Raw genomic sequence first — 27,355 nt, 5'->3', positions numbered from 1 at the left:
ACACTACAATGCGTTACGCTTCCACATGCGAGGGTCACGTGACAGATTTGACGTCACAGATCACTTGCCGTGCAAAAAATATAAATGCATTATTGAGCCCCCCCCCAAAAAAAAACTAAAGTGTATATTTTTTATAATTTTTGCATGGTGTACTGTCTGGAAAGTACACACATGGCAAATTTCAAGTTTGTTGCATGTCGGAAAGTACGCTAAACATTTTGAACATAAACATGACAACAGACACATAATCACAACTTTGCCTTTTATATATATGGAGATGAGCATTTATATATGTGGCTAAGTAGTGTAATGCGTGGTAATTGATGCAATTATAGCTATTGATGTCAAGATAATTTCTACTTTTAAAATCACCAATGGCTGTAGTTACTGCCTTTATATTTTTGTTAATTGACATTGTAATTTCACCTTTCTTTTCATGTATTCTATGATGGAAACATTCATCAAAAGGTGGGCCTTGTGACTTGGGGCAGGGCACCGCAGAGTTTCTGAATTCGAATCTGGGCGCCCACTCCTGATTAAACCGGGTTCTCAGGTTTAGCGAGTTGTTGATCTCAAACTCTTCTCCAATGACTGCACACACAAAACTCCATTAATTTGAGTTAGTCCATATTGAAAACGAATCTATTTCTAACTCCTTTTTGTGTTTAGATTGTTGTCCTTACCCCGCACCTCCGATGAGCACGGTTGGATACGTGCGGTGCTAAATAAGTTCAACATACTGTACATTCAAGCGTACAATCACTCAATTTGATTCAATGAAATCTGGAAAAAAAATCCTCCGACTGCTATATTACAAACAACCTCATAGCAGAATGTGTGAAAATAGGACCTCTACTGTGTAAAGGCTATATGTAACTTTGCAGTAGTTGTATGGTGAGGCACTGTGAATAATCTCTTGCGGCTTTTTCCTAACACACGGCACACCGCTGTCTGAGATTTCTGAGCGGATTCATCGCGGCATGCATTGTGACCGATAGAAAAATTGAAAACTACGTAAAAAAACCACGTGCTGTAAAGGCAAGAGCTCGTTTAATAAAACTCATAATGTGTTATTTCGAGCTGATAACTAATTTTCAGTTTTTTGCAAGATTCACAATCACGTTGCTAGTTTCATTAGTTCGTAGTGGCACTCTTTCGCGGAGCGAATTGTTCCGACCGCGTGAATATTGCGATCCCTTCTCTGCTGCAAATTGATAAGTTGGCCTTGTGTGAACTGTTATTGCAGCAACTGAAAATACAGTGCTTTAATATAAATAAAGCTTCCGCAGAAGGACAAATATTATTTTGCCTTCAGGGTATTGAACGCATTAAGGCAACTGGGATATGCTTGTTCTTAAAAGCTCCCAGATTTGTATTTTTTACACAAGGCACTGTCTTTGTTTATTCCTGGGGCCTGTAATAAGGCACATCAAATGACGTCAATTCATATGAAGGCTACACACTCGAGAATATTGTACCTAGTTTGTAAATGATAACACGTTTTTTTTATTGACATGAATAAGCTACAGCTGGTTAAATGTAAGCACTATACTTAGGTTAATCAGCCTATACTTAGCAATTCCGTGAAATTATTATGGCTATGCTTTCTTTAATGTAGAAAGGTCGACTGTATTTTGACATACTTTTAGATATTTAGTTGAGTTTTTATACATCCTCTTGAAAAAAATATATATCTTGATTTGGCTGATATTTGGATTTTTTTGCCAGAATACGAGGACCGGAATGTCATGTTATATTTTTTGTGCTGAGCTAACCCGCTTCTGTGGCCAACTCTCCATACTTAACACGACGAGCATAGCTCAATGCCATGAATGGTCCTACAACAAGCCAACAAGCCACTCTGAAAAAATACGTACAAACAAGCTCGATGAACATATGTGTACAAATTAGTTTTTATTTAAATTTATTTTAGGCGTATGGAAAGACAAAACTTTCCACGAATGTTTATATTTAATTCTAAAATGCAATTGTTTTTAGTTCATTAACACAGTCATTAGATTGTGGGGACCAGCATGCCATGCCATACAGCAGTATTGAAAGTAACTGCAGTACAAGGGTCAGCAAATGGACACAGAGAGAAAATATGTTAAAGTGTTTTCAGATAATTCAATTTAAACTTTCCCAATGTTAATACAAATCACTTCTTGGATGACGCTGAAAGTGTACGACTGGGCGTAACATTTATTTTTCTAAGTATTAGTTAAATTTGTACCAAGCTAAAGGAGCACAATTTGTCCCTGTTAGTGTATAAATATACATGGTCTATTGTGTGTTTTTCCCCATATTTTCTGTACAGTGTAGACAGTATGTGAATGGTCCATCCCACAGTAACATGTTTACAGCATGGGACACGGAGCGTGATGATCACATGTAACATAAGCTGATTGTGCTTTAACAGTTTCTATACGTTCTTGAACACTCGGTTATTGGGATATGTAACAGAACCTATTTCCTCACCGTGTCCGTAACATCTCATTGCCACTAACTCGTCCGTATATAAGTTTAAGTAAAAGGACAACAATATATAATAGTATTAGAGCGTTTGCATATTCGCAATACAAAAATGTGTAATCCCTATCAACATTTAAATTTTACAACCAGAAGTCACTATTTAGATATATGCAACCATATTATATTCATGACTATCCTAAAACTCGTCTATGTGCACTAGGTGAATAGCATTACTTTTGTAATGATAATAATAATGGTACAAATTCTTGAGGTAAAAATAGAGCCATATGTAATCACACGTACATCTTTTTGAAGGTCATTATAATATATCCCTTTTGAAGTATCAAAATGGCCTCGTCGTTTGATCTCTTAAGTACTTGATATGTTCCAAGAAGTTACAATGGAGCCTTTCTTCAAATACTGTGCATTCAATGTGTATTGTTCTATTGAAAAAGATCATAAGAATCATGACAATATCCTTTGTGCCTCAATTACAGAGTATTTGGAGATTGGCAACAGCACCAACCAAAGTGATATTGCTGAAACACTTTCAACATCTTTCAATTTCCACCTGTTTTCGAACAGGTTCATTACGAAAACATATCCCTAAAAAATGTTACTGGTATACTTATCTGTGTGTTACGCAGCATTCCACGAGCATCCCATCGAGTATGTTATAGTCAACTACACCCTGGAAACAACAGTTTGATTAAGTACATTACAATGTTCTTTGGGTCTTTCGGTAAAATCACGTAGATAGGTTCAAAGAATATAACAAAAACTACGACGTTGCGATCGCAACACAAGCGGTTGTTATTTTCTTTGAACCTATCTACGTGACTGTACCGAAAGACCCAAAGAAAATGAATTCCTGCAGTCACGAAAGCTTTACGTCTACATTATGACTTTCATACCGTGCAATAAAACATGTAAGTGTAAATAAAGCTATGCTGTTTGGTTACATTTGGCATAAAATATGATCATACCCCGGTAAACAAGTGACATGCGACTACTGCCAGTGAGAAGGCTTATGTGACCTTATGAGAATTCTGCTACCCCAACACAGGTGCAAACTGCTATTAAAGTCTAAAGCCTTTAATGTTGGGGTGCTGTGGTCTATGTAATATTAAGAAAGTAACTCCTATTACAGGGTTAGTCAAAGTTACGAGAAGCAGTTGCACGCATGTCATTCACAGTATACTGTACCACAGATACACAGATACTTTTAAGTGTTAACCTAAATATTTACTCGCTTGGTTACTCAATTTCCCGAGAACCCTACAAGATGGTAATGTGTTCCAATGCCAGTAAATAAAATATTTAAATGCTGAAGCTTTAGTTTATCTCATAAAAAAAACAGCTTGCATAACTCTTCCCCGTCTCCCCTGCCCCCTTAATTGTTTTATTATATATTTTAAACATCTTGAGCATTGATCAACAACACTGATGCTCAGTGAGTAATGCAGAAGTTGGGAAATGACTCACAGGCTGGATTAAAAACAGAGAGAAGATGGACGTGATAGATGGGAAATGGTGGATGGCTTTGCATTGCAAAAGACGGGATTTTTGCCCCTCTGCCATGACCAACCAGGCTCGCCTTACGACTGGCTACATGTGGAATGAATTTGGGCCGGATGCAGGCGGGCGGCACGTTCTAGTATGCACAGAAATCTGGCAGTGTCCCATGCTTTCCTTGGATTTTAGCGGCAGGCAAGCTACGGGGAAGGCAGCAAACAAAAGCCCCCCAACTTTGTTGCTTTTCGCATTCTGGTGGTCTTCTATGAAATGTCACGGTCGGATTTCATAGTTGCTTGTCCAGAAGACCTGGCGTGGGCGAGTTCAAAGCGTGCCATGCCACTTTTGTGCAACCGGTGAGCATTCTGCAGCAGCCCGTGGGCGTTTTTAAAGGCTGCTCGGTGAAAGCGTGCAGTGGCGGCACACTTTCAGCAATGCAGTTTTCCCCCAAAGAATTTGAACTAACCCACATTGGCCACATCAAGGATTGGGGGGGATATGGTCATAAAGTTGGAATTTAAGGCCGTTTACATTTATTAAGTGAAAATAAATAAATATGAATAATTCAAATAATGGCACGCAAGGGATATGAATGTCAAAATCTTGCAGATGGGAAATTTGCGTGGAGAATTAAGTCTACTAATGCAGGAGCATATGTTAAAATACAAGAATGCGAGGAATTAAAGCTGTAAGCAAAATTTTAACCAGTTGATTCCGTCCAAAGACTATCTTCAACTGATGTATGTGCAGTGTCATCTTAAGTTATTGTTGTGAGTTCATGGCATTGGCGCATATTTAGTGTGGGGGGTTAATGGCCGAAACACATACACATTTCCTGTTCTCCTGCATTTTCATATAACACAACATCATTACAAAACTGTTGTCTAATTACCAAATGAAGGTTTGTAATTCGTATCTGATATTATTATTCAATTTGAGTTTTTCTGGGAAAGCTTATCAATGTTATTCCTTTTCACCAAGTCCTTTGTCAGTTCTTGCTAAATACGTAACTTGTATTTTTGTAAGTGGAGTGATAGTGTAAAGTGTTCTACTCCTACTAGTCATATTCTTCCTCCAGCATTTGGCAATATGTATTCGTCAATCAACTATCATCATATTTACTTACCTAATAACTGTCATCGTGCACATTTCGTTATTACCGAACATATGAGGCTAACATTTCTGACACTTGCATATGTTTAATACAGCCAAAGATGTTAGTTTTAATGCATGTGTTTTCATCAGGCAGTGTTAATGATGGTGAGGTTGACTAGTATTTTATTTTATTTTCTACCACTCGATGCTCCCCATCGTGAAATGGTTAGCATGCTGGAATTTCATCCTGAGGTCTCCCGTTCGGTACAACAGCTCCAACAATGGGCACATTTCCAAAACCCCCCCTCCCTCTGTCCACCCAGAAGTTATAAATCATTACACCCACAGGTAGTCGATTGGAAGGTCACGTGTGGTGGGATGACGTGTGGGTACTCCCACCTCTCCAAAGAACTCGATAGAGGGGCTCTCTAGCGCTTCCCTCTAGTAGAAGCTCTTCTGCTTTCATTGGAGTGAGCAAGAAATTGCAGAGCCTGCACCTTTACCTTTTACTAAAAAAGGTTATTTTTTATTTCATGTTGCCAAGCTTAAACTTACTGCTGGACCAGATGGTGAAAATACTACTGTGACACTAAAAAGAATGCGTATATTTGTTTTAATGTAAACTGGAGTTGTGTGCAGTCATTGGGGAACAGGGTTTAGATCAACAACTCGCCACAGCCCCATCTCTTCCAAGCATTTTTTTTCACCAGCGTGAAATGACACGCCAAATACTCTCTAAGAGGGCCTCTTTTGTGTTGGCCCTTTTGCCCGCAGTGGAAGCCCTCCCACCAGCAGTGGCACGAGCAAGAAAATGCAGGGCTGCACCTTAATATTTGATACCACTGCCAATGCAGTCCTGTACATTGCACTAACTTACATCTTGTTGTGTGGTGTTATTTTTCTTGCGTCAGAGTTTGCAGAAAACTGCACAGTAACACTGTGTCGACACAAGTGTGCGGTGACGAGGGAAGGCCCTGCTTGTTACTGCACCGTCGGTCACGAGGTTACCCCAGATGAGAAAGGCTGCAAAGGTATCTAGCAGTGTCACCCAGCAGCGACAGCTCGACATTAGTATTATTATTATTGATTGAGCTCACGAATCTTTTGGATGTATGTATACTGATGAAACCTGTCAAGTTTTTGTCAAATAAATAGCGCATTTTTTCAACGTTTTCTTCTAAAAAAGTGCTTTTGTAATTTTTCTTGATTTTGATGGATGTGAATGTCAGTCTTTGGTGGCTCTGTTTAAAAAAAAACAACGGGCTGGGATTGATGAATTTTACGTCATTCACTATTTTAGATGACAAAAAAGTGTACCGTTTAGTGTCAACAAAAGTACAGAGCTGTCAGTGTTTTTACAATTAATTATTTTCTAAATGTGAGCATAATTATTGCTAAGGCCTTATAATCTTAGACATGTTGTGGTTGCCTGTATCTGTACATTTTTACATGGGATTCACTCAGTGTTATAAATACCATTGTAATATTGTGGTCAGCAAGTGAGCTTGAAATGTTTTCCATTAGTAACAACTTTTTATGAATGTCGTATTAAAATACAATGGCAAAGTAAAATCTGAAAAACACCCAAATATTGCTTTATAAACAACCAAATGTTGACACTATCCAGAGTGTGTACTGTATATAATATGTTAGTACAGTGATATATATATATATATTGAGTTGCACATTGGTAAAAAAAAATCACATTTTATTTCACCAGGAATAAAATTAACTTACTTATTCAGAAAATAATCACAACCAACTGGAAGCTCTTTTGTATTTCACATTTCTACAATAGCACAAACAAACCAATGTTAGTGATTCATATAGAGTCTGTGTTGTACTCTAATCACTACTTGTTCACACGTTACATAATAATTGTAGGCAAATTGTATCTTTACTGAAAAACGAAATGTAATTCTTTACTGCCAAATTTACAGTTTATGCTCAACTGGTCGACACGGGGCAACTGCATTAGTGGCCTGATCTGACACTGTTGCTATACATTTTTTTATATGCGTTGAGAAAAAATATCATGATCAGTCACATATAAAGGGAGATGTAATAAATCAGGAGCAGTTGAGGAAGAACACACTTTTCCATTTGGCTTTAGATTTTACGGATGGTTGGATGGGCGTTTTTTTTCCTCTTTTAAATCATAATATATAACACTGATGGGCCCTGTTTTACTACCTACAAGTGTGTTTAATGACACCGCCTCCCTCCCCCATGTACTGATAAAAGGCAAACGCATGCTGTGTCTCACCCTATAACCCCCCCCCCGCCCCTCCAAACTCCGCAGACTTTGACGAGTGTGCCGTGTATGGCACGTGCAGTCAGAATTGCCTAAACACCGACGGCTCCTACTCGTGCAGCTGCGTTGAGGGGTACCTTCTGCAGCCCGACAGCAAGTCCTGCAAGGCCAAGAATGGTGGGATCCTATGCTAATTGCAAACACCATCTGATTTTGTCTCTCAGCTTGTTTCGTTAATGCATCTCAAATTGAATGTTTTTTTTGTACCCTTGTACATACATTTTGGATGCCGCTGTAGTATCACGGTCAGCACACCGCCGATGTGGAAAGTTGAAACGGTGGGCAAAAGTGCCTTTGGTCCCCATCCCCCGGCGTCTGTCCACCCAGCAACGTTAAGCTCGCGTGTGGTGGTGTAAAGTGTGGGTGCTGCCACCCTTGCGTGAAGAATCGGGCAAATGATACGTGAAAGAGAGAGCTCTCCAGAGCTCCCTCTAGTAGAGGCCTTTCCACGAGCAGTGGCCTGAGCAAGCAATTGCCTTTTACTTAATAAACTACAGTTCAATTATAACCTTGACTTTCAGATAAGGCACTTGTGCTGCAGATGGATGACATCAACGATTGCTCAGAATCTCATCATTAAAATTCAGAGCTATAATTGTAAATGGTTTTCTTACCCTTGTTTTTCTTCTCGAAAGTAAACCCGACATTGGGTCCCCCATAGGAATGTGGATCATTTTTGTACATTTTACTGGATTGAGGATTTTAAATAGAGATGCTTGCTTGAGCCCAGGAAAGATGGGACCGGTTCACACCTCATCGAACCTTCCTCTTTGTCTGATTTTGGCGAAAATGTTTCTCGTGTGACGTCTCTTATCAACGGTGGGTCGACTCGCCAAGGCAATATGTTTGGGCCTTTTTGTCAAGATGTCAATCATTCTGGCCATTCGGTTATTATTATTATTTCAATCGCTGTTGTCGTCTTTTGCAGACCCGGTCGACCGGCCAGCGGCTCTGCTCATCGCCAACTCCCAGAACGTTGTGGCGACATACCTGAATGGCAGCATCGTGCCGGGCCTCACGCCCGTGGCGACGCGGCAGGCGAGCGCCATGGACTTCAGCTACAGCGAGGAGATGGCGTGCTGGGTCAACGTGGGTGACAGCCCCACTGAGAGCAGACTTCACTGCGCACGCTTGGCCGGCTTGAAAGGCTTCTCTGGCGAGCGTGTCATCAACATTTCCCTCAACGTCCACCGTGAGTTCCCACCCAGCGCAGCGTCGTTTCGCAAGCCCAGCCGTGTGTGTGTTTGTGTTTTCAAGTTCCATCCAAAAAATGTGGAAGTGCTTTAGCCGAACATAGTCATAACCGAGTGTGTGCATTTATTAGTAATGTGTGGCATGGTGTTTATAGTTTATTTGTTTCTTGCAATGGGTGCACTTTATTTTCTCCCGTTGCTGATGATGACTTTTTCTAAATAATTGCATGCGAATGTCACGTGATAATCACATGCAGTGATTACATATATGCATAACATGGGCAAGATGAGGTCCAACATGCAGATTGAATGATGTTGTTGGCTTGTGTGCAGGAGTTATGTAACATTGTTGCATTGCAAGTCTGTGAGGGATTATGTTGGCTTGGAGGCTTTATCCAGCAGTGGATTGACAAAAGGGATGGACATGTACACATGGCGTGTAATAAGACACTAATTAATGTTCATACACGAAGCTGCACCATATCAAAGACAATAACAATTCATTTGTCAGCTGTATATTTTACGTCGACATCTTATGTAAATTGCATACTGAAATCATACACATTCTTCTCTAAGTGTATTTGAATTATTACTTAAAGTGGCTGTCGCTAATACTGTCATCATTCTTAAAATAACAATTCAAAATATAAAAAAACCTCATTAAACAGGATTCACGCTGATTTCAAAGGCTGGAAAACAATTTCCATGTTTCAAGAAGTAAATTATGATAGATCGTTGTTTGTTCATGCAAAGTGTATTTGATTTTTAAGTTGTAATTCCATCTACATAACATTATCTTTTTTGTGAATACTGTATAGTAATTATTATTGAACTACTATTATTTTCAATATGGATTTGATTACTGAAGGATAACTTACAAAACTAGTTAAATGGAAAGCCATGACACTATTTATTGGTTAAAATTATAATATTTTTTATTTATCCATTATAAACGTTTTCAAAACCGAAATGGTTAAATATGAGTTTGTTCGATTAGCGATAATGTCAGCTGTCTTAACAGTATTTAATTATCTATATCCTGTAAATATATATTTAATACTAATGGATTTTACATTGATATTTCAGGAAGATAATCAAACCGTGGCAGGAGAATTTGCGTAAAGAAATCTTGACACGGAATGTAATGGCTGCAATGGTTTGTGAACTGCTTGGGAGTGCAGTATTTCAGACTCTTCGACCTGAGGTGACAATAAGGATATTTTAGTGCCCATTCAATTCCCCTTGTTTCCACAAGATAATGTATGCCATTCATCTTACATTATGGCAGCCTTGTATATGAATATGACATTATTATTATTATTCTACCCCAATTTCCCACATAATTCATATTGAAAGAGTATTGTGAAGCGAGAGTTACACGCATAAAACTTTGAAGCTCGCAGTCCAGATATGAAGACATTGGATATTAGTTTCAAACGTCTGTATGGCTAGGCATGGGTGCTGTGCCACTTGAATGCCTGCACCGCCAGTGAAGGCCATTTTCTTTACTGTGTGCCCAGGGAAGCCCTTTTTAAGCTTGTCAGTCTCTTTCGTATAAATATTAATTAAGCAGCAACAATAAATTGATGTCCAAGCTGTATAATCCATCTGCTGGCTTCCTAGGACGACAACACGTACATGAGCAGTGAGCACCCGTGCTGCATTTGCAACAGCGGTAGGGTTCGCACAGTTGGAGCAGCACATGTGACAATAATGAACCTGGCGGCATTTGTATTGGCCTTTGATCTGTCGTGTGCTCCCAGAGAAAAAAAGGACCGGCGGATGGCATGCAAAGCTTTACTGATAATGGATGTATACATGGTGGCTGAAAATACCACCTCCTTTTCAGTTACAAACGAGCCATCTAATTGGCTCACGGAAATAAAGCCAGGGTTTCAACCCCACCGCAAAGAATATTTGCATGTAAGGCAATGCCTTCGTCTTGTTACATTGTCAGTCTTGCAAATGCCAGCAATGAAATTGAATTCAGGTTCATCTTGGCAGTCATGCAAGATGCAATATTTTTTTCTAACACCATTTGCAATTTGCACACTCTCTGCATAACCCCTAACTAAGTTTTCAAGAAAAAGCGGGTTATGCACCCCTTTGTACGGCCTACTTATAAAAAAAAAAACACAGACTTGGTAACTGAAATATTTTACTTGCTATTTTGTTCGTATTAATCCTACGAGCTAATCTTTTTCGGAATCTATTTAAACTATTGGTCAAAAAAGACAAGGGGAAGGAGGTCCAGATGGTCAAATGAGCAGTTCCATAAATGTAGGTGTATTAATCAAGTCGGACAGCTGGCTGCGTACCCTTGAACTCGGGAAATATTTTTCCTGAGCTTTTCCAGTGGCTTTACCTGAAGGAGGTCAAGTAAAATATTGACGGTCATAAACTTGGTTTGATTGATCATGTGCACTTTCTGCAAAAAAAAAAAGGATGTTCCAATTACTTTACGGCACAATCGCTTGAAAAACGTGGAGACAGTGAGGTGAAGGTTGGTGTGGGAGCCGAGCCAAATTAGGAGTCGAGAATCCCGTTCACCAGAAGCCACCAGCGCTGCGCTCTTTCTGAAATTTAATTAAGAACACGCTGCAGTTTGACAAGAACCGGAGTTCCATGCCCCTATCACTGGTGTTCATTCGACGCTATATCAAACTGGGAATTATTGTACGGATTTTTTTGTAACAGAATGCGTGCAGAATTGTTCTTATACTGTTTTGGCTCAATGGGCATTCTGTAATAAACAAGTAAATGTTTTATTCCTTGACAAGTTATACGATGTATAACCTCAATAATGAAAACAGAACGGCAGCCAAACCTTAGCCGTCTCCCCCCCCCACCCCCTACACTTTCATTAGGTGAAAAACTATTTATTATGCATGCCTTCTGTGTTCAGAGTAAGGTGACTAAGCATGTTATACACATTTGCATAATGTTTATTCAGAGTTATCTTCTTTTTGCGAGGTAATATGCAAGGCATTTAATGCAATCCTTAGACAAAATTAACCGACACCTTTTGGGTTGAGACTAGAGTAACAGCAAATGCAATTAAAACTAAACGAAGTGCAACTCTGATTTAATGCTTTCGTGACTGCAGGGATTCATATTCTTTGTTCTTTCGGTAAAGTCAGCACATAGAAGGGAAACAATGAAATAATACAAATATAAAACAATGAAATTCTCACGACGTTTCTCACGACGTTTCGACTGCAACACAAGCAATCATCATCAGGTGTTGCAGTCGAAACGTCGTGAGAATTGTATTGTTTTATATATATTTATTTTATTGTTTTCCTTCTACGTGACTTTACCGAAAGAACCAAGAATATGAAGTGCAACTCATTCACCTGAAATACAAATTAGGAGTGATATTTATACTTTTCCGTGGAGAACGCATTGTATGAGAGAATTTGGTTTTTAATAAACACATTTTATGCATGAAAGAGTGTTCTCACAACCTTAATTACAGAACTCTGAAAGAGCTCGCATGTGATGCCACATTGCCATGAAGCACAAAGAGGCCTTACTGTCATGTTCTATTGGAAAGGAATGTAACTCATGAATAAACTCAAAACATCATTTCAGACCATTATTTAGTGTTGTAAATTATTTAAATCCTTAGAACGGTTCTTTTTTATGGTATTTTTTTTTCCCATGGACGAAAAATTAACACTTTTTCTGACCGACTGCAACTAGACATTCAGAAAAAAAAGTTATATGCTTGTAAGCTATTTGAAAAACAGGGCTATATATGCCACATTTATTGTGCGTATATTTATGTCTTTTTGATGCATCCTCTGTCCATCCGTCCCTCTCAGCCAGCCAGCAAAACTTGTATTATCATATAGAGCCCTGACTCTCTCCACTTTTATCTTATCTCTTCTGAACTGTATATTCCAATTTTTCTCGATTTCTCGCTTTAATTCTGTTTCTATCTGTTTCTCAATCCCTCTGTCCTCTCTGCTTCTTCCACTGTATATCATCCACTTTCCTTCTCTCCCTGCCTGTTTCTTTCTCTCTCTCTCTCTCACCTCTCACTTAATCCCACATCTCCCTTTCCCTAATCCTCTCATCCCACTACTTGTCACATTGCCTCGCGTGCCCCCTTTCCACGTTGCTCTTTCTCTTTCCTCTCCGTTCCATGCCCTTTCACTCTCCCTCACCTCCATCCTCCATCTCCCTCCTTTGTTCTTATATGGTGTGGCAGTATGGGTATGATGGCGAGAGCGTGATGATATGGTAGCATGATGGTGTCCCGCACATTCGTGTGCGGGACACACATCCGGGGTAGTGGGTTGGGGGGGGGAGGAGGTGTGGAGCAGGGGGGGATGCACAAATCTGGCTGGACGCTGTGGGAATGTGACACCCAGCCAGACGGGGATCCACCCAGGTCATCCAGTCAGGATACATTTTTCTAATATAGTACGAGTGTGATAAAGGGCAGCACAATCAAGCAACAAAGATGTTTTTTTTTTAAAAGCTATGCTCTGCTTTAATGAACACATTTATTTAGTTTACAATAACTAGGTAGGCAAAAAATAAGAAACTCGTGGGATACAAACTGACCCTCCCCCCCCCCCCAAATTGGCCATATATACAACTTGTCAATAAAAAATATATATGTCACGGGATCTTTTTGCCAGTATCAAAGTATGAAAATAAGAATAGGTTTTATCCTTTCTGGCAATAAAGCAGGTATTAGGATGTTCGAAAGGTATCTATTTGGTGTTTGAACATCTTGACACCTCTACTCTTTGTTTTTAAAGTCACGTAGAAATAATAAAAAATAAAATTAAATAATAGCATACGACGTTTCGAATTGCAACACAAGCAATCATCATCAGGTACAGAATTAACACAGACACATCAGGGGACACAGAGAGAGGCGGAGGAGCACACTAAATCAAACAGGGTTTAGCAAAAATTATGAAACTATATAAAGCAACACAGACGGTCGGTTAAAATACAATAAAACGCTAAACCCTGACCAAACCCGCACGTTGATCAGCGTGGTGAAGCACGGTCCAACAGTTGCCAAGAACGACGTGGCATGGGAAGGCCTTCATCCAGCAGTGGATTTACAGAGCTGTCAACTGTTTTTTTATGTTTTAGTTAATTACATTCTCTTATTTCCTTACACGCCAAGGAGGGCAAAGCTTTTTTTCATTTTTCATTCACAATTGAAGGAAACTACTTAACTGACTGACTAGTATAACATATATCCTGGAAGTATTATATTTTTTCGAATAAAGTATCGTACTTTTAAGACTCTTGGTTGAATGTGCCTGCAGTCCGATTTCTACATTAACACGTTTTATTACTTGTGTTGTAATGCGACCACACAATTAGGGCACATGTGGCAATTGGTATATGAATGTGGTTTGGAAAGTGGTTTTGATATGCGGTGATGTCAGGCATTGCGTTAGAGTTTTCCTAAGCTCATGTTTAAATATGACTTAACTTACCACAGTATATAGTGCAAGCTATTAACACTTAATGCATTTATTATTTTGATTGCGTTGTGGCCGAAACGTCGTGATAATTTTATTGTGTTATTTTATTCTCATTCCACGTGACCTTACCGAAAGAACCAAAGAAGATGAATCCTTGCTGTCACGAAAGCTTTAAATCGAAATTTATTATGTTGCTCATATTTGAAGAGCTTGCGTAACAAGATGTTTCTGACTGATGCAAATATCCACAAAAGCTCAGCCAAACCACAAACCCTTAAGTGTGATGTGTGGATCGTCTTAAAATTTAATGAGACTTCTACCAATAATCTAATTAATAATTCACATTGGGTATACCCAGGGGCTATTTAACTATATACAGGCCATTACAGTAATGCCTTGTATGGAATATCCTCAGCATGTAATGTCATTTCAACACCTGGCAGTATGGCTTCTGTAATACATTTTTCACTGTGAGCATGGAATCTTTAGCTCAAAGTATCATTGAAATATGAATTTACAGTACTTCGTTGTTTTCTTCCCACCAACAATCCAAGAGATAACAAGGCTAATGTCCTAAATGCGAGACATTTTGTGAAGCCATGCGACTGATAGAGTAACGCTCTGCATTCCTAAGCTCACGGCGACAAATGGGCAGCTTGTTATTTCTTTATTTATTTTTGTCGCTGATCAACCATGTGCACTCGACGTTGAGACGACCGAGGGCTCCCGTTGGCGTATATGTACTTTGAAATTGCTACACATTGAGTGACCTGGAGTTTTGACCCTTGTTAAGCGATAACAAAGAGGGCTGCTATGTGCACCGAGACAAACTGTTGCGTCATTGCCAATGAAACGTGAACGGGGTCATAATCCAGTGGATACGACATCTGCTTCCTGGCGACCATAACACGCTCACATTCCACCAACAGTGATTCTCCTTTAAGGCCTCAGAATCCAATCTCACGCCTTGTGACTGTGGCTACCCCAGGGCCAATTTATGTTGAATCCCAGCTGCTATGCGGGTTATTTTAGGGGACGCTGCACCAGTGTTGAGTCCGTTGGATGGGAATGAAAGATGTAGGGCTCTTCCGAGATGATTCCAAGTGTGGCTGTTAAATGAGATGCTGTGGATACACACTGAAACATTTTATTATTATTTTTTTCAACGCGGCATTTGACACATGATGGATGTTACCATTTCACAACATGATATTGGCATTTTTTTCTGTATGTAACCATAACATACTATTAACTTTAAATGTTTCATCTCTTCCACAATTTTTATGCAGACGTGTATAAAGCAAGCCACGAATTGTTATCAAGCCCTAGGTTTAACACCAAGGGGAAAAGCACTTTTATATGCATATTAACAGTGTCGAGATGTAATTGTTAAGACATTCTGTTGCTGCTATATTTTCATGTTTTAGCGTTTTTCTTCTGTCCTGGAATGTTATAATTGTGTAAATGTGTTTTTAATCTATTCTATCTCTGATCATTTTCATTAAAACAGTGACACTGATACAATTCAGAGAATGATTGAGTAGCTTTGAACCTGCACTTGGCAGTCCAATTTAGCTGTGATTTCCTGTGGTTTAGTTTTATACTTCAAGTGTTACACACCTCAACTGTGTTTTCACTGCTGTACATATTTTTGCAGCTGTGTGGCAGATGCTATCAAACGTGTTTCATGTCTGAAACAACTTGCAGCATTTCTTATTTAGATTGCAGCTTATTTTTTGTTGTCTATTCAAATATCTATATTTGTGAAAGGTAGTTGAAACATTTCGCGAATTAGATCATTTTCATCATTATCATCAGTTACGATAATCCTCATCTACCTAGCACTTGTGCCCTATATGATTTCGTTGCTCCATCTTCACCTTGTGAACGTTACATTCCTTTTCTGCCACTTCATAATTATTCCTAACCATTGGCCATCAATCCTTCGAGCGACAAACCTGCCCAAGCCCACGTAATGTTTCTAGCAGTTTGAAAAATATTTAGTTAACCTACAACATTTTCTCTCATCCAGGTGTTTTCCCCATTCTGTCTCCCAACGTAATTCCAAGCATCACTCGAGGCTTCTTTTGTAAATGTTTATTTTTTGTTTAGTTTTATTTTGTTCATGAATGAGCCCACTTTTTCACCATCACCAAGCAGCCTCATTTTTAGCGCACCTTCTTTGGTTATAATTTCTATAATTTAATAATGAAAATGTCATAATAGGTACAGTAAAACCTTGGATTGCGAGTAACTTGGTCTCCGAGTGTTTTGCAAGACGAGCAAATTTTTTTTATTAATATTAATTTGATAAACGAGCGAGGTCTTGCAATACGAGTAGCACGTATATGCTTTGTCTGCCGAGCGTCACGTGATCACAACTGATATACGAGTGCTTTGGATTACAAACACGTTTCCGGAACGAATTATGCTCGCAATCCAAGGTTTTACTGTACTAATATGCTGCACGGAAACATAGGTAGCGGATCCACACATTGCTTGCTGTACATTCGAAACAACTGACACGTTGATGCTTCAAAGTATGGTGGTGTTAGGTCATTGCATGTTTTTTGGCCCACTATGTCAGACTGTTCTTTGATATTACAACATTGTGGTACTTGAAAGGAAGGAAGCACCAAACACCAACCATTCCAAATAGGGCCACATGGTGTGACACTTTCAGTTGCTATCATAGCTGACGTCTGCGTGACAAGGCACCCCTGAGTGTATTCTATTTCAAATTGAATTAAATTCATAACTGTCCACACACGCACACACATAATGTCGGTCCTTTAACATACATTTACAGTGGGGAAAAACGTATTTGATCCCCTGTTGATCGTGTACATTTGCCCACTGACAAAGAAATGATCAGTCTATAATTTTAATGGTAGGTTTATTTGAACAGTGAGAGACAGAATAACAACAAAATCCAGAAAAACGCATGTCAATTTTTTTATAAATTGATTTGCATTTTAATGAGGGAAATAAGTATTTGACCCCTCTGCAAAACATGACTTAGTATTTGGTGGCAAAACCCTTGTTGGCAATCACAGAGGTCAGACGTTTCTTGTAGTTGGCCACCAGGTTTGCACACATCTCAGGAGGGATTTTGTCTCACTCCTCTTTGCAGATCTTCTCCAAGTCATTAAGGTTTCGAGGCTGACGTTTGGCAACTCGAACCTTCAGCTCCCTCCACAGATTGTCTATGGGATTAAGGTCTGGAGACTGGCTAGGCCACTCCAGGACCTTTATGTGCTTCTTCTTGAGCCACTCCTTTGTTGCCTTGGCCGTGTGTTTTGGGTCATTGTCTTGCTGGAATACCCATCCACGACCAATTTTCAATGCCCTGGCTGAGGGAAGGAGGTTCTTACCCAAGATTTGACGCTACATGGCCCGGTCCATCGTTCCTTTGATGCGGTGAAGTTGTCCTGTCCCCTTAGCAGAAAAACACCCCCAAAGCATAATGTTTCCACCTCCATGTTTGACGGTGGGGATGGTGTTCTTGGGGTCATAGGCAGCATTCCTCCTCCTCCAAACACGGCGAGTTGAGTTGATGCCAAAGAGCTCCATTTTGGCCTCATCTGACCACAACACTTTCACCCAGTTGTCCTCTGAATCATTCAGATGTTCACTGGTAAACTTCAGACGGGCATGTATATGTGCTTTCTTGAGCAGGGGGACCTTGCGGGCGCTGCAGGATTTCAGTCCTTCACGGCGTAGTGTGTTACCAATTGTTTTCTTGGTGACTATGGTCCCAGCTGCCTTGAGATCATTGACAAGATCCTCCCGTGTAGTTCTGGGCTGATTCCTCACCGTTCTCATGATCATTGCAACTCCACGAGGTGAGATCTTGCATGGAGCCCGAGGCCGAGGGAGATTGACAGTTCTTTTGTGTTTCTTCCATTTGCGAATAATCGAACCAACTGTTGTCACCTTCTCTCACCAAGCTGCTTGGCAATGGTCTTGTAGCCTATTCCAGCCTTGTGTAGGTCTACATTCTTGTCCCTGACATCCTTGGAGAGCTCTTTGGTCTTGGCCATGGTGGAGAGTTTGGAATCTGATTGATTGCTTCTGTGGACAGGTGTTTTTTATACAGGTAACAAGCTGAGATTAGGAGCACTCCCTTTAAGAGTGTGCTCCTTGTGCGTTTGTGTAAATTTCCACGAGGGCATGAATATTAATGAAGGGGGGGGGGGGCTCTTTGGCAGTAACGTCACGCACGGATGTAGCGCTGTGCTGCGTAGATTAATTTTTTACCGTCACTTTCTGTAAAGAAACGTCATATTTGAATCGACTTTGTGAAATAAATTATTAAATTCAGCTCGATCTTCCTCTGCGTTCGTGGAAAATTCCACCCACTCGTGAATATGAATGAGGGGGGTGGGCCTCATTCGGAGTGACGTCACACGGGGGGATGGGCCTCGTGGAGTGACGTCACGTGCGGGACACACATTCTTGGCTCATTATGGCAGTAAATGAGTGTAAAAAGACAATGGCATGTTGTTTTCAAGAAAATGTGGAAAAAATTTTAATTGCATGATTTTGTTTTCTAATTTATTCATCCTCTTTCATATATTTTTTTGCATTTCTGCTCATATTGTTCATGCCAGTCTCAGCAACAATTATAGTCATTAATTGGCAGGTGAACAGTATGTTCTCACATTTTCTCTGAACACAAGTTACTTTTTTGTATTGTTATTTATTATTGTTCATTCTCTTTCTGGTTAATTAAAAACCCCTCCAACCCTCTCCATCTGCAACCACCCACACATCTCTTGGCAGATGTTGAGCAGATGGCCATTGACTGGCTGACAGGAAACTTCTACTTCATGGATGATGTCGACGACCGGATCTTCGTGTGCAACAAGCAGGGAGACACCTGCGTTACTCTTCTCGACTTGGAGCTGTACAATCCAAAAGCCATCGCCCTGGACCCTACCATGGGGTGAGCTCATTAGTGCTGGACGTGCATTTCGTTGGCTTTACTGCAGAGCGGGGGGGGGGGGGGGGGGGGGGGGGACCGTGGGTTGTGGGGGAATGTAAAACATTTGTTTGCCAAACAAAACAAACAACAAAATTTATGTTTTTTTTTTGCTGCATAGGGCCGTTTTCCAACTGCTGCTCCGAGCGCAAGACTAAGTGATTGGAATCTTACCCCGAAAAGACAACAGTTCAGAGACAGACTTTCAGTGTCTGTGCATGCAGTCACAAAGGCCAGAGCATGTTTTGGGAAATGTTATTTGCGTGCGTGTGCAAGACATTTTTGGGGACAAAAAGTTGGAGATAAGCACTCAATGCATTCCTGTCACTGCATAAGCAACGCACGCAATGCCTGGTACACCTTTACAATGTCAAATTGCTCAATAAAATCTGCTTTCATCGGACACAGAAACAAACATTCTGTTTTGTTCATGCAGATGTCATAACTTCAGGCGATACAGCAAACACACTTATGAACGAATGTAAATCATCGTGCCTTGTTCTTTTAATGTCATGCATATGTTCGTACAAAAACAGAAACTTGTGCATTTTTTTTTATTGGAAACACTGTTCAGATAGGATGAATACTTTTTTTATTTCCCAAATAAAGATAACCCAGGATACTGCTTTGTGCAAATAACTTAAACAGCTTCCTCTGTTTATGTTTGTACACGTTGCCCATTGCCATCAAATATATTGCTCTTGGCAACATTACCAATTTGTTGGCTCAGTCCACAAGATGTGGGAGTTGTGTTGGCTTTGGCTTAATGCTAGTCAGATTTTTCTACAACAAACAGCACACTTGGCTTCAGTTGCATTGCAGTCTATTTATGCTGAGGAGTAATCACATCCCCAGATGTCTTGGTGCATTCAGCCTTTGGAGTTGTGCTAGAAAGTCTTACATTAGCTATTAATCTATTATTTATTGGCATCTTCTCTGTTTAAATGTCACCACATGTTTTTCAGTTTGTCTGCTTTGTGGGGTGTAATTTCAGCACCAACCAATTGACCTCAACATTTGGCCATAAATTGCCCCACCACCGGACTACACAGCTGTACACATTGTCTCAACAAAACTCCTTTCTCTTTATTTAGGTAAAGAAGAACATTGTAATTTTAATTTAAAGCTTTCGTGACTGCAGGGATTCATATTCTTGGTTCTTTCGGTAAAGTCACGTAGAAGGGAAACAATAAAATAATAAAAATATAAAACAATAAAATTCTCACGTACACCAAGCTCTTAAGGCTAATGGTTACTCCGACTACACAATCCGCAATGCTATCACTCCAACCATGAAGAAGGATCCTCTTGAGGAGCCATTCAAAACCATCACTTTACCCTACATTTCGGGGATCACAAAAAAGATCTCAAATCTTGAATAAACACTATCCAGGTCCAGTTCAACACATTACATAAAATCCGTGATCTGGTTCTGTCTGTAAAAGATGTTATTCCGGACATACAATAGCCTGGCGTCTACAAACTAAGTTGCCTCTGTGGTAGTAGTTACATTGGAGAAACCAAACGACATGTCTCGGACCGCATTCGTGAACACAAAGCAGACCTAAAACACGGTAGGACCAACACCTCGGCCATGGCAGATCACTGTTATAATTCAGTAGGCTCACATGACATTGACTTCTCCAAGACAGAGGTTCTCTGCAAGCCATCTGGCTACAATGAGAGATTCGTTCATGAGGCTATCCACATATACAAACACAGACAATTTTAACCGAGAAGATGGATTCTGGCTTAGCAATCATTGGAAGGATTTGATAAACCATTTTGGGTCTTAATTGATTGACCACGCTTAAGGTGTCTTTCAGAACGCATCCATTGTTTTTCGTCTCCCCCCTCCTCTTTTCCGAGCATAGATGGACTCGTCCATCTGAACAAACTGTCAAATCGCTATCCGTGGTGCTAACGTTAAAAAACCGCCACTTTTTTCCAATTTTCTTGTTGTGGTTTTCACACCTGATGATGATTGCTTGTGTTGCAGTCGAAACGTCGTGAGAATTTTATTGTTTTATATTTTTATTATTTTATTGTTTCCTTTCTACGTGACTTTACCGAAAGAACCAATAATATTATATTGTCATTTTCATACATTTAACAGGGCCAGCCCAATTGATTTATATGGATTTCCACAATTTATTTAACCTTTCTTGCATTTATAAGTAAATATAAGCACCCTTAAATAAATAATTTAAACATTTACTCCTTCATAGCTTATAACAAACTTCACATTATATGCCTGTGCTATGGCGTGGTATACACCAGCAGCATCTGTTTGTCAGGGGCAGCTAAACAAAAACGAATTTAGATGAAATGTTTGGTCAGTATTCAAATTATTGTTGCGATCAAGTGCGAACCCAACTTGTCGACCATGCATCTTTAATGTGAACATAAAGAGTTTACACATTTAGGGCTGAATTGTAAACCTGTGATCTGCTTTAATGAGGACGCACTTGATCCACAAACAGCTGTGGATGAATACCATTTTTACAGTAACTGGATATGTGCCGCCATTTTGTCGAAAATGTCCCAGAATTAGTTTTGATCCTGTAAAGTCTCAACTCCGATCTTACCCCCCACACCTCCGATTTGCGCGGTTGGCTATGTTACGGTGCGAAAGAAGTTCAACACACACACATTCACATACACACACAGTCTTATATTTGCTCTAAGTAATGCAGACTTTGGAGCCAATAAATAGTAAAGCATCGAGAGTCCGAGTTTGAGAACACAGGTTGAAATTTGCCAATATTGTTTTAAAAATGTTGTAAAATATTACATGCATGTTGGTTTAAGCATCTGTCACTGCACTGTATTCGGGCATTATACCTGTGGAATTTAAAGAACAACACAGGTACAGTGGCTGTAATTGAGAGCAAGCCAGTAGGAATTACAAAACAATGCAGCTTGGAATGGGCAGTCGACCAATCATAGAGCAGCGACATTCAAGAAGTGGTGCTCACGTTAATCACGCAACGTATGTTTACCCCCAAACGTGATACCAAAGAAGACATTTATTAATTTCAGCAGATGGTCAGTTATAATTTGTGTATAGGCTCGTGTATTTTTTCATGTCTCCTCCGTAAATTGTTTCAACATGGGCTATTCACTTGAGGGATATACAGTCGTGTGAAAAAAATAGTTTACCGGACATCGAGAAGGCAATAATGTGTTCATGCTGGCAATGAGTTTAGTTAATGGAACATGCTGAGTTGCACTGCGCATTCATTCGTTTATCAAGTTGTTGCCAATTTTTTGTCTACAGCCAGTTTGTGCACAAGGAAAACTTCCTATCCTTGGCACAAGGGAATTTTATCCCAGCAAGCTTGCTAAAAGGAAGGAACAAATTACTATAAAATGTTCATAATTACAAGCACTTTTAAAATGTTACATATTTGGTATGTGATAGCTCGCTGCCGTTTAGTTGTAAACGCTGCTGAAATAGTAGAGCATGCATCATATAAAGTGTTGACTATGTAATTACTATATTCCATAGACAATAACAGTGGTCTGTGGCTAATCAGAATTTTACGAAAAATAACACGAGGCAATGGTGCGCCTCCTCGAATTGTGTAAGAGAAGTCATTGTGACCTTTTCAACAATTCCCCCATAACAAAACATTCCTTTGAGATTTAAAATGTACATGTGAGAGCGAGAGAGATCAGCTCACAGGGAGAGGATGCAAAGGCAGGTGGGGATGCAGTAGTTAGTGCACTTCAGTGCAATCATGGTTCAACCCGAGGCTTTTCATACCTGCGACAATTCGAATCTCAGTCTGGTACAGGCAGACTCAGATGTGGTATGTTCCCACACACCGTTTCCTTAAATGGTATTCATTAAGGGTACTTGCTCTAAATGTCTATAATGCTGTTGGTGTATGTGTACGTCAATGTTTTTGTGTGTGCATACATCCAGGCTTGAATATATACAGGGTATGTTGTGGGTAGCAGAAGGCAGTATGACATACAGTACCTGTCAACCCCTTATCAGTGCCTAACTTATTACAGACCAATTCAGACCTTATTGGTCACCCCGTGCCCTTTTAAATCTCAAGGTTTATCCTACAAAGTCCCATCACAAAGGAGAGATACAAACAAATAGAGAACATTTTTTGCCCTTCTTGAAACGGCTGTACACCGTATGGACCTGAAAACGCAATTTCCCTGCACAAGAATACGGGCTAAACCGTATGGGTTGACAGGTATGGTCTGGCAAAATTAATTATTGCACTGCACTCCTGTGCTCCCACATATGCTTTCCCATTCGCCAATCCACACTCACCAGTGTGGTGAAATGTCGATGAAATAGCCCCAATGACCTGCGCTGTGTGTGGATGCCTCCATCCAGGAGTGGATCGACTAAAGGACTGTACATGCACACGTGTGTGCTCATGTGTGCTGTCTTGTGCCACAGGAAACTTTTCTTTACCGACTACGGGCAGATCCCAAAGGTCGAGCGCTGTGACATGGATGGAGGAAATTGCAGCAAGCTCGTGGATAGCAAGATTGTTTTTCCGCATGGCATTGCACTTGACCTGGTCAGCCGGCTGGTTTACTGGGCAGACGCCTACTTGGACTACATCGAGGTCGTGGACTACGAGGGTCGTAACAGGAGAACCATCATTCAGGGTCCCTCCGTAAGTAGACACACTGCTCAGTCTTCCAGGAACACATTATCTTTGTAAAACGGATCAATCCTCGTAAACTACTTGGTTATATCCAAACTGACTCATTTGACAACACTGCTTTTGCAAGTTTGCAGCTGTATTTCATCTCTCGATGTTATCCATACGTGCCACCATGGTGTTTTTTCTTGTTCTTCTTTTTCTTGTTCTTTTCCTCTCTTCTTCCTCCTCTTCTTACTCTTCCTCCGCCTCTTCTTACTCTTCCTCTTCTTCCTCTTCCTCCTCATCTTCCTCTTCTTATTCTTCTTATTCTTCCTCTTCTTTTTCTCTTCTTATTTTTCTCTTCTACCTCCTCTTCTTCCTCTTCTTCCTCTTCTTCCTCTTCTTCCTCATCTTTTTCTTCCTCCCATCTATTTGTAAATATGAGAACATCAAGAATATCCTTCCTTTGATTCCCTATTAACAATATATATACGTGTATCAATATTTGTTGAAAGTGTGTGATCATCTCATTCATGTTTTGATAGTTCTACATGACCAACTGTTAAAGTGACAACTTCAAAAACTTTTTTTAACAGCTGCGTAGGCTGAGTACAGACACGAATTCATCAGTATTGAATTGTAGAGGTATCCAGCAATTATCAGGGAGCGAGAGTTGATATGCAGACACTTTAACTTTTATTGACAATTTACAGCAACAACACTGCATTTTTCAGAAACTTATTCGGATAAAGGCCATATTCTTTGGTTCTTTCGGTAAAGTCACGTAGATAGGTTCAAAAATAATATAAAAGAAACAAAAAACTTCGACGTATGGATTGCAACACAAGCGACCGTTATTGGGTTGTGTTATGATCAAAACGTCGTAGTTTATTATTATTTATGTTTCTTATTTTTGAACCTATCGCCATGACTTTACCGAAAGACCCAAATAATATTAATTCCTGCAGTCATGAAAGCTTCAAGTCAAGATACAAAGCCAGTTCACTAGAACCACATTGCACTGTTGAAATATTCCACTCATGAATGTCATGTTAACTTAATCGGTTAAAAAAATTTGCTTGCAAAATGAAGACGGTCAAAATCGTAAATATGTTTTTTGGTCCATAGATTTTATATAGCCTGCAGGCCGACACTAACTATGATAGGTATTTAGGCCACCTGAAATGATAAAAGTATAGTCAACATTTATTTGTGGCAATTCAAAGGGAATTATGCGTAACTTACTAAATTAAAAAGTTGTTGTTTTAGATAAATCAGTACCACCAACGTTTTTGTCACTTTATTTGGTAGTAATCAATTCTGCTGTGGCCCATGCACCACTAGGGAGTGTGTGTGGATATGTCAAGTTGCAGTGGATAAATGTCAGGGTCGGCAGAGCACGTGTTACACCATGTCAAAAATTACTTTCTCGATCTTTCACTGAATGGCCGTCGTTATGCCTTAACGCGCCCTTTAGGGGGATGACGATGAATATTGCGCAACAGCACGGCGTGTAACAAAACGTACGACACATCCTGTGGGGCACCCAACGCGATGCAGGTGGAGCACCTGTTCGGGCTGAGCGTCTTCGAGAACTACCTCTACGCCACCAGCATCGACAACAGCAACTCGCCGCAGAACACCACGGTCATCCGGGTCAACCGCTTCAACAGCACCGACTACCAGGTGCTGACACGCGTGGTCAAGGGGGGCGCCCTGCACATCTACCACCGGCGTAGGCAACCCACAGGTGGGTCCCATCCACCGCTGCCCGTTCGCGGCGTTTGTTTTACTGCAGTGACCCCCCCCCCCCCCAATTGACCCCCCCCCCCGCCCTCCACGTTTTGCTGTTTGAGACAAACTGCGCGCTCTCCTTGTCGTGCCCCCCTTTCCCGACAGTGCGCAGCCACGCCTGCGCCCCAGACCAGTACGGAAAGCCGGGCGGCTGTTCTGACATTTGCCTGCTGGCCAGCAGTCACAAGACACGAACGTGCCGCTGCCGCTCGGGATTCAGCCTGGGCAGCGACGGAAAGTCCTGCAAGAGTGAGTCACCCCCGCCGGGTGGACCTGCCGAAGTGACTTGAGATGAAGGCGTAAAATTTCTGTGTTCACTAACAATTACAAAGTAAACTTGCACGAACAATTACAAAGTAAACTTGGTTGGCCGCTGACGCCGATCAACCTTGCTCCACCCCCCCCCCGTCCTCCGTATGTAACGATACCAAGCAATGCGTGTTTTTTGTTATATTCTGCAGTGTTTTCTAATAATAATGAAAATACAGCCAGAAATATGACCTTTGCAGAGAGACATCGTGACTGTTCCCGCGGGGGCGGTCTTGACTTTTATGTTTGGTCCGAGCCTCCTTGGCAATGCGAGCCACATGGCCCAGAAGATAAGTGAGTCGCATAGCTCGGGGTACAGCTTCACGGGTTGCCCGGGGAATGCGGGTTCAGTCGACTTGCCACATTTGCAAGCCAGGCAAGTTGGCTATGAGGTGGCCGAGGGAACAGCAGCATGATAGGCGGTGAGAAGAGCTGGCCAGATGCAAAGGGCATCAAGCCTAGACGTGACATTACCATGCAGTCTGTGGCTTGGTTTTCCAGAGTGCTTGCCGTGGGCATTCTTTCGGCCTTCCTCTCTGTTTGTATTGGGTCTTATCAAGATTAAAGAAACATATGCTGCCAGGGTCTATTGAATCAGCAACCAGTGTAGGTATGTATCGTGGGGTGTCGTTGAGCTTGTTACATTTGTACGGATAGGATACACTTTGTTTTGAGCCCATAACATAACCTTGGCGTATTGCCCATTGTTCATGTGTTCTGAGCCTGATGGAAATCAATGAAGTCACAAAGAAATGATGAGCCAGATGTACTGAAATGTTTTTTTTAATTCCAAAATTACTTGTATCATCACATCCAGCGGCTCGGTATTCTACTTCCCATTGCTCATTATATCAAACTGGTTCTCTGTTCATACATGGGCAATAAAATCTGGATGTGATTGAAATAACACACACAAGACATTCTAAAGAAAGCAATTACATTCCTGGGCACTGCAGACAGTGTGGAGTGATTTATAAGCATTTAAGGAAAACGTTCATAATGCCTTGTGTGGCTCATTACTTTGTTTCAGAACTTGACTTATATAGGATATGCAAACAGATTTAGCAATTGGAGTGGGGGATACAAAAAAAAACATATCTCGTTATATTAGCGAATATAAATGTTTTGCAGACTTTATTTTTGAGAAAACTAATCTATTGCCCGTGTAACACCTTTCCGCAATTTGAATACGGAATTACTCGAGTAAGTAGTTGTATCGTAGCCTATTATGCAACACCCTTGTCAGTTCCATAGTACTTTATAATTTCTCTGCCATCATTACCACAGAGTTCACGACTGTGAAATAGAGGGGGGGGGGAGGGATCTGTGTCTGGGCGCTTTAAAATGCAACGGATGAGGGTGTGCGGTTAGCACGGGACGCATGCTCCGTGGAGCTTGTGTGAAGTATGCCGGAACGCGTGCATGAGGGCTCAACCCGATTCATGACCGCATGCTTTCTTCTGCTGGTTGTTGCACCCACTGCAAAGCACAGAGGGGTTCATAGAAAATGTGTGGCGCGAGGTTGGGCGAGGAGTTTGAATTTGTTATGGGAGGTTTAGGGGATTGACGGGGAGGTGTTGTAGAGGGCAAGAAAG

General features: G+C 40.7%; 1 protein-coding gene across 10 annotated transcripts in view; it reads left to right on the top strand.

The window, feature by feature from the left end:
* The window catches only part of LRP1 (LDL receptor related protein 1), a 313,912-nt gene that overhangs the window by 125,750 nt on the left and 160,807 nt on the right, over window positions 1–27,355 (top strand). For all 10 annotated transcript variants that reach the window (XM_032951130.2, XM_032951128.2, XM_032951126.2 and 7 more), the window contains 7 exons: window positions 5,994–6,113; window positions 7,385–7,513; window positions 8,325–8,588; window positions 18,837–18,999; window positions 23,465–23,687; window positions 25,218–25,407; window positions 25,557–25,700. In XM_032951130.2, the coding sequence (XP_032807021.1) occupies window positions 5,994–6,113; window positions 7,385–7,513; window positions 8,325–8,588; window positions 18,837–18,999; window positions 23,465–23,687; window positions 25,218–25,407; window positions 25,557–25,700 (1,233 nt within the window). The remainder of the gene's footprint in view (window positions 1–5,993; window positions 6,114–7,384; window positions 7,514–8,324; window positions 8,589–18,836; window positions 19,000–23,464; window positions 23,688–25,217; window positions 25,408–25,556; window positions 25,701–27,355) is intronic.

Source organism: Petromyzon marinus, chromosome 10 (genome assembly GCF_048934315.1).
Source record: "Petromyzon marinus isolate PM22_M1 ecotype Great Lakes invasive population chromosome 10, UKy_Petmar_22M1.pri1.0, whole genome shotgun sequence".
In the NCBI taxonomy this organism is placed as follows: domain Eukaryota; kingdom Metazoa; phylum Chordata; class Hyperoartia; order Petromyzontiformes; family Petromyzontidae; genus Petromyzon; species Petromyzon marinus.
This window is presented reverse-complemented; position numbering and strand designations above follow the sequence as displayed.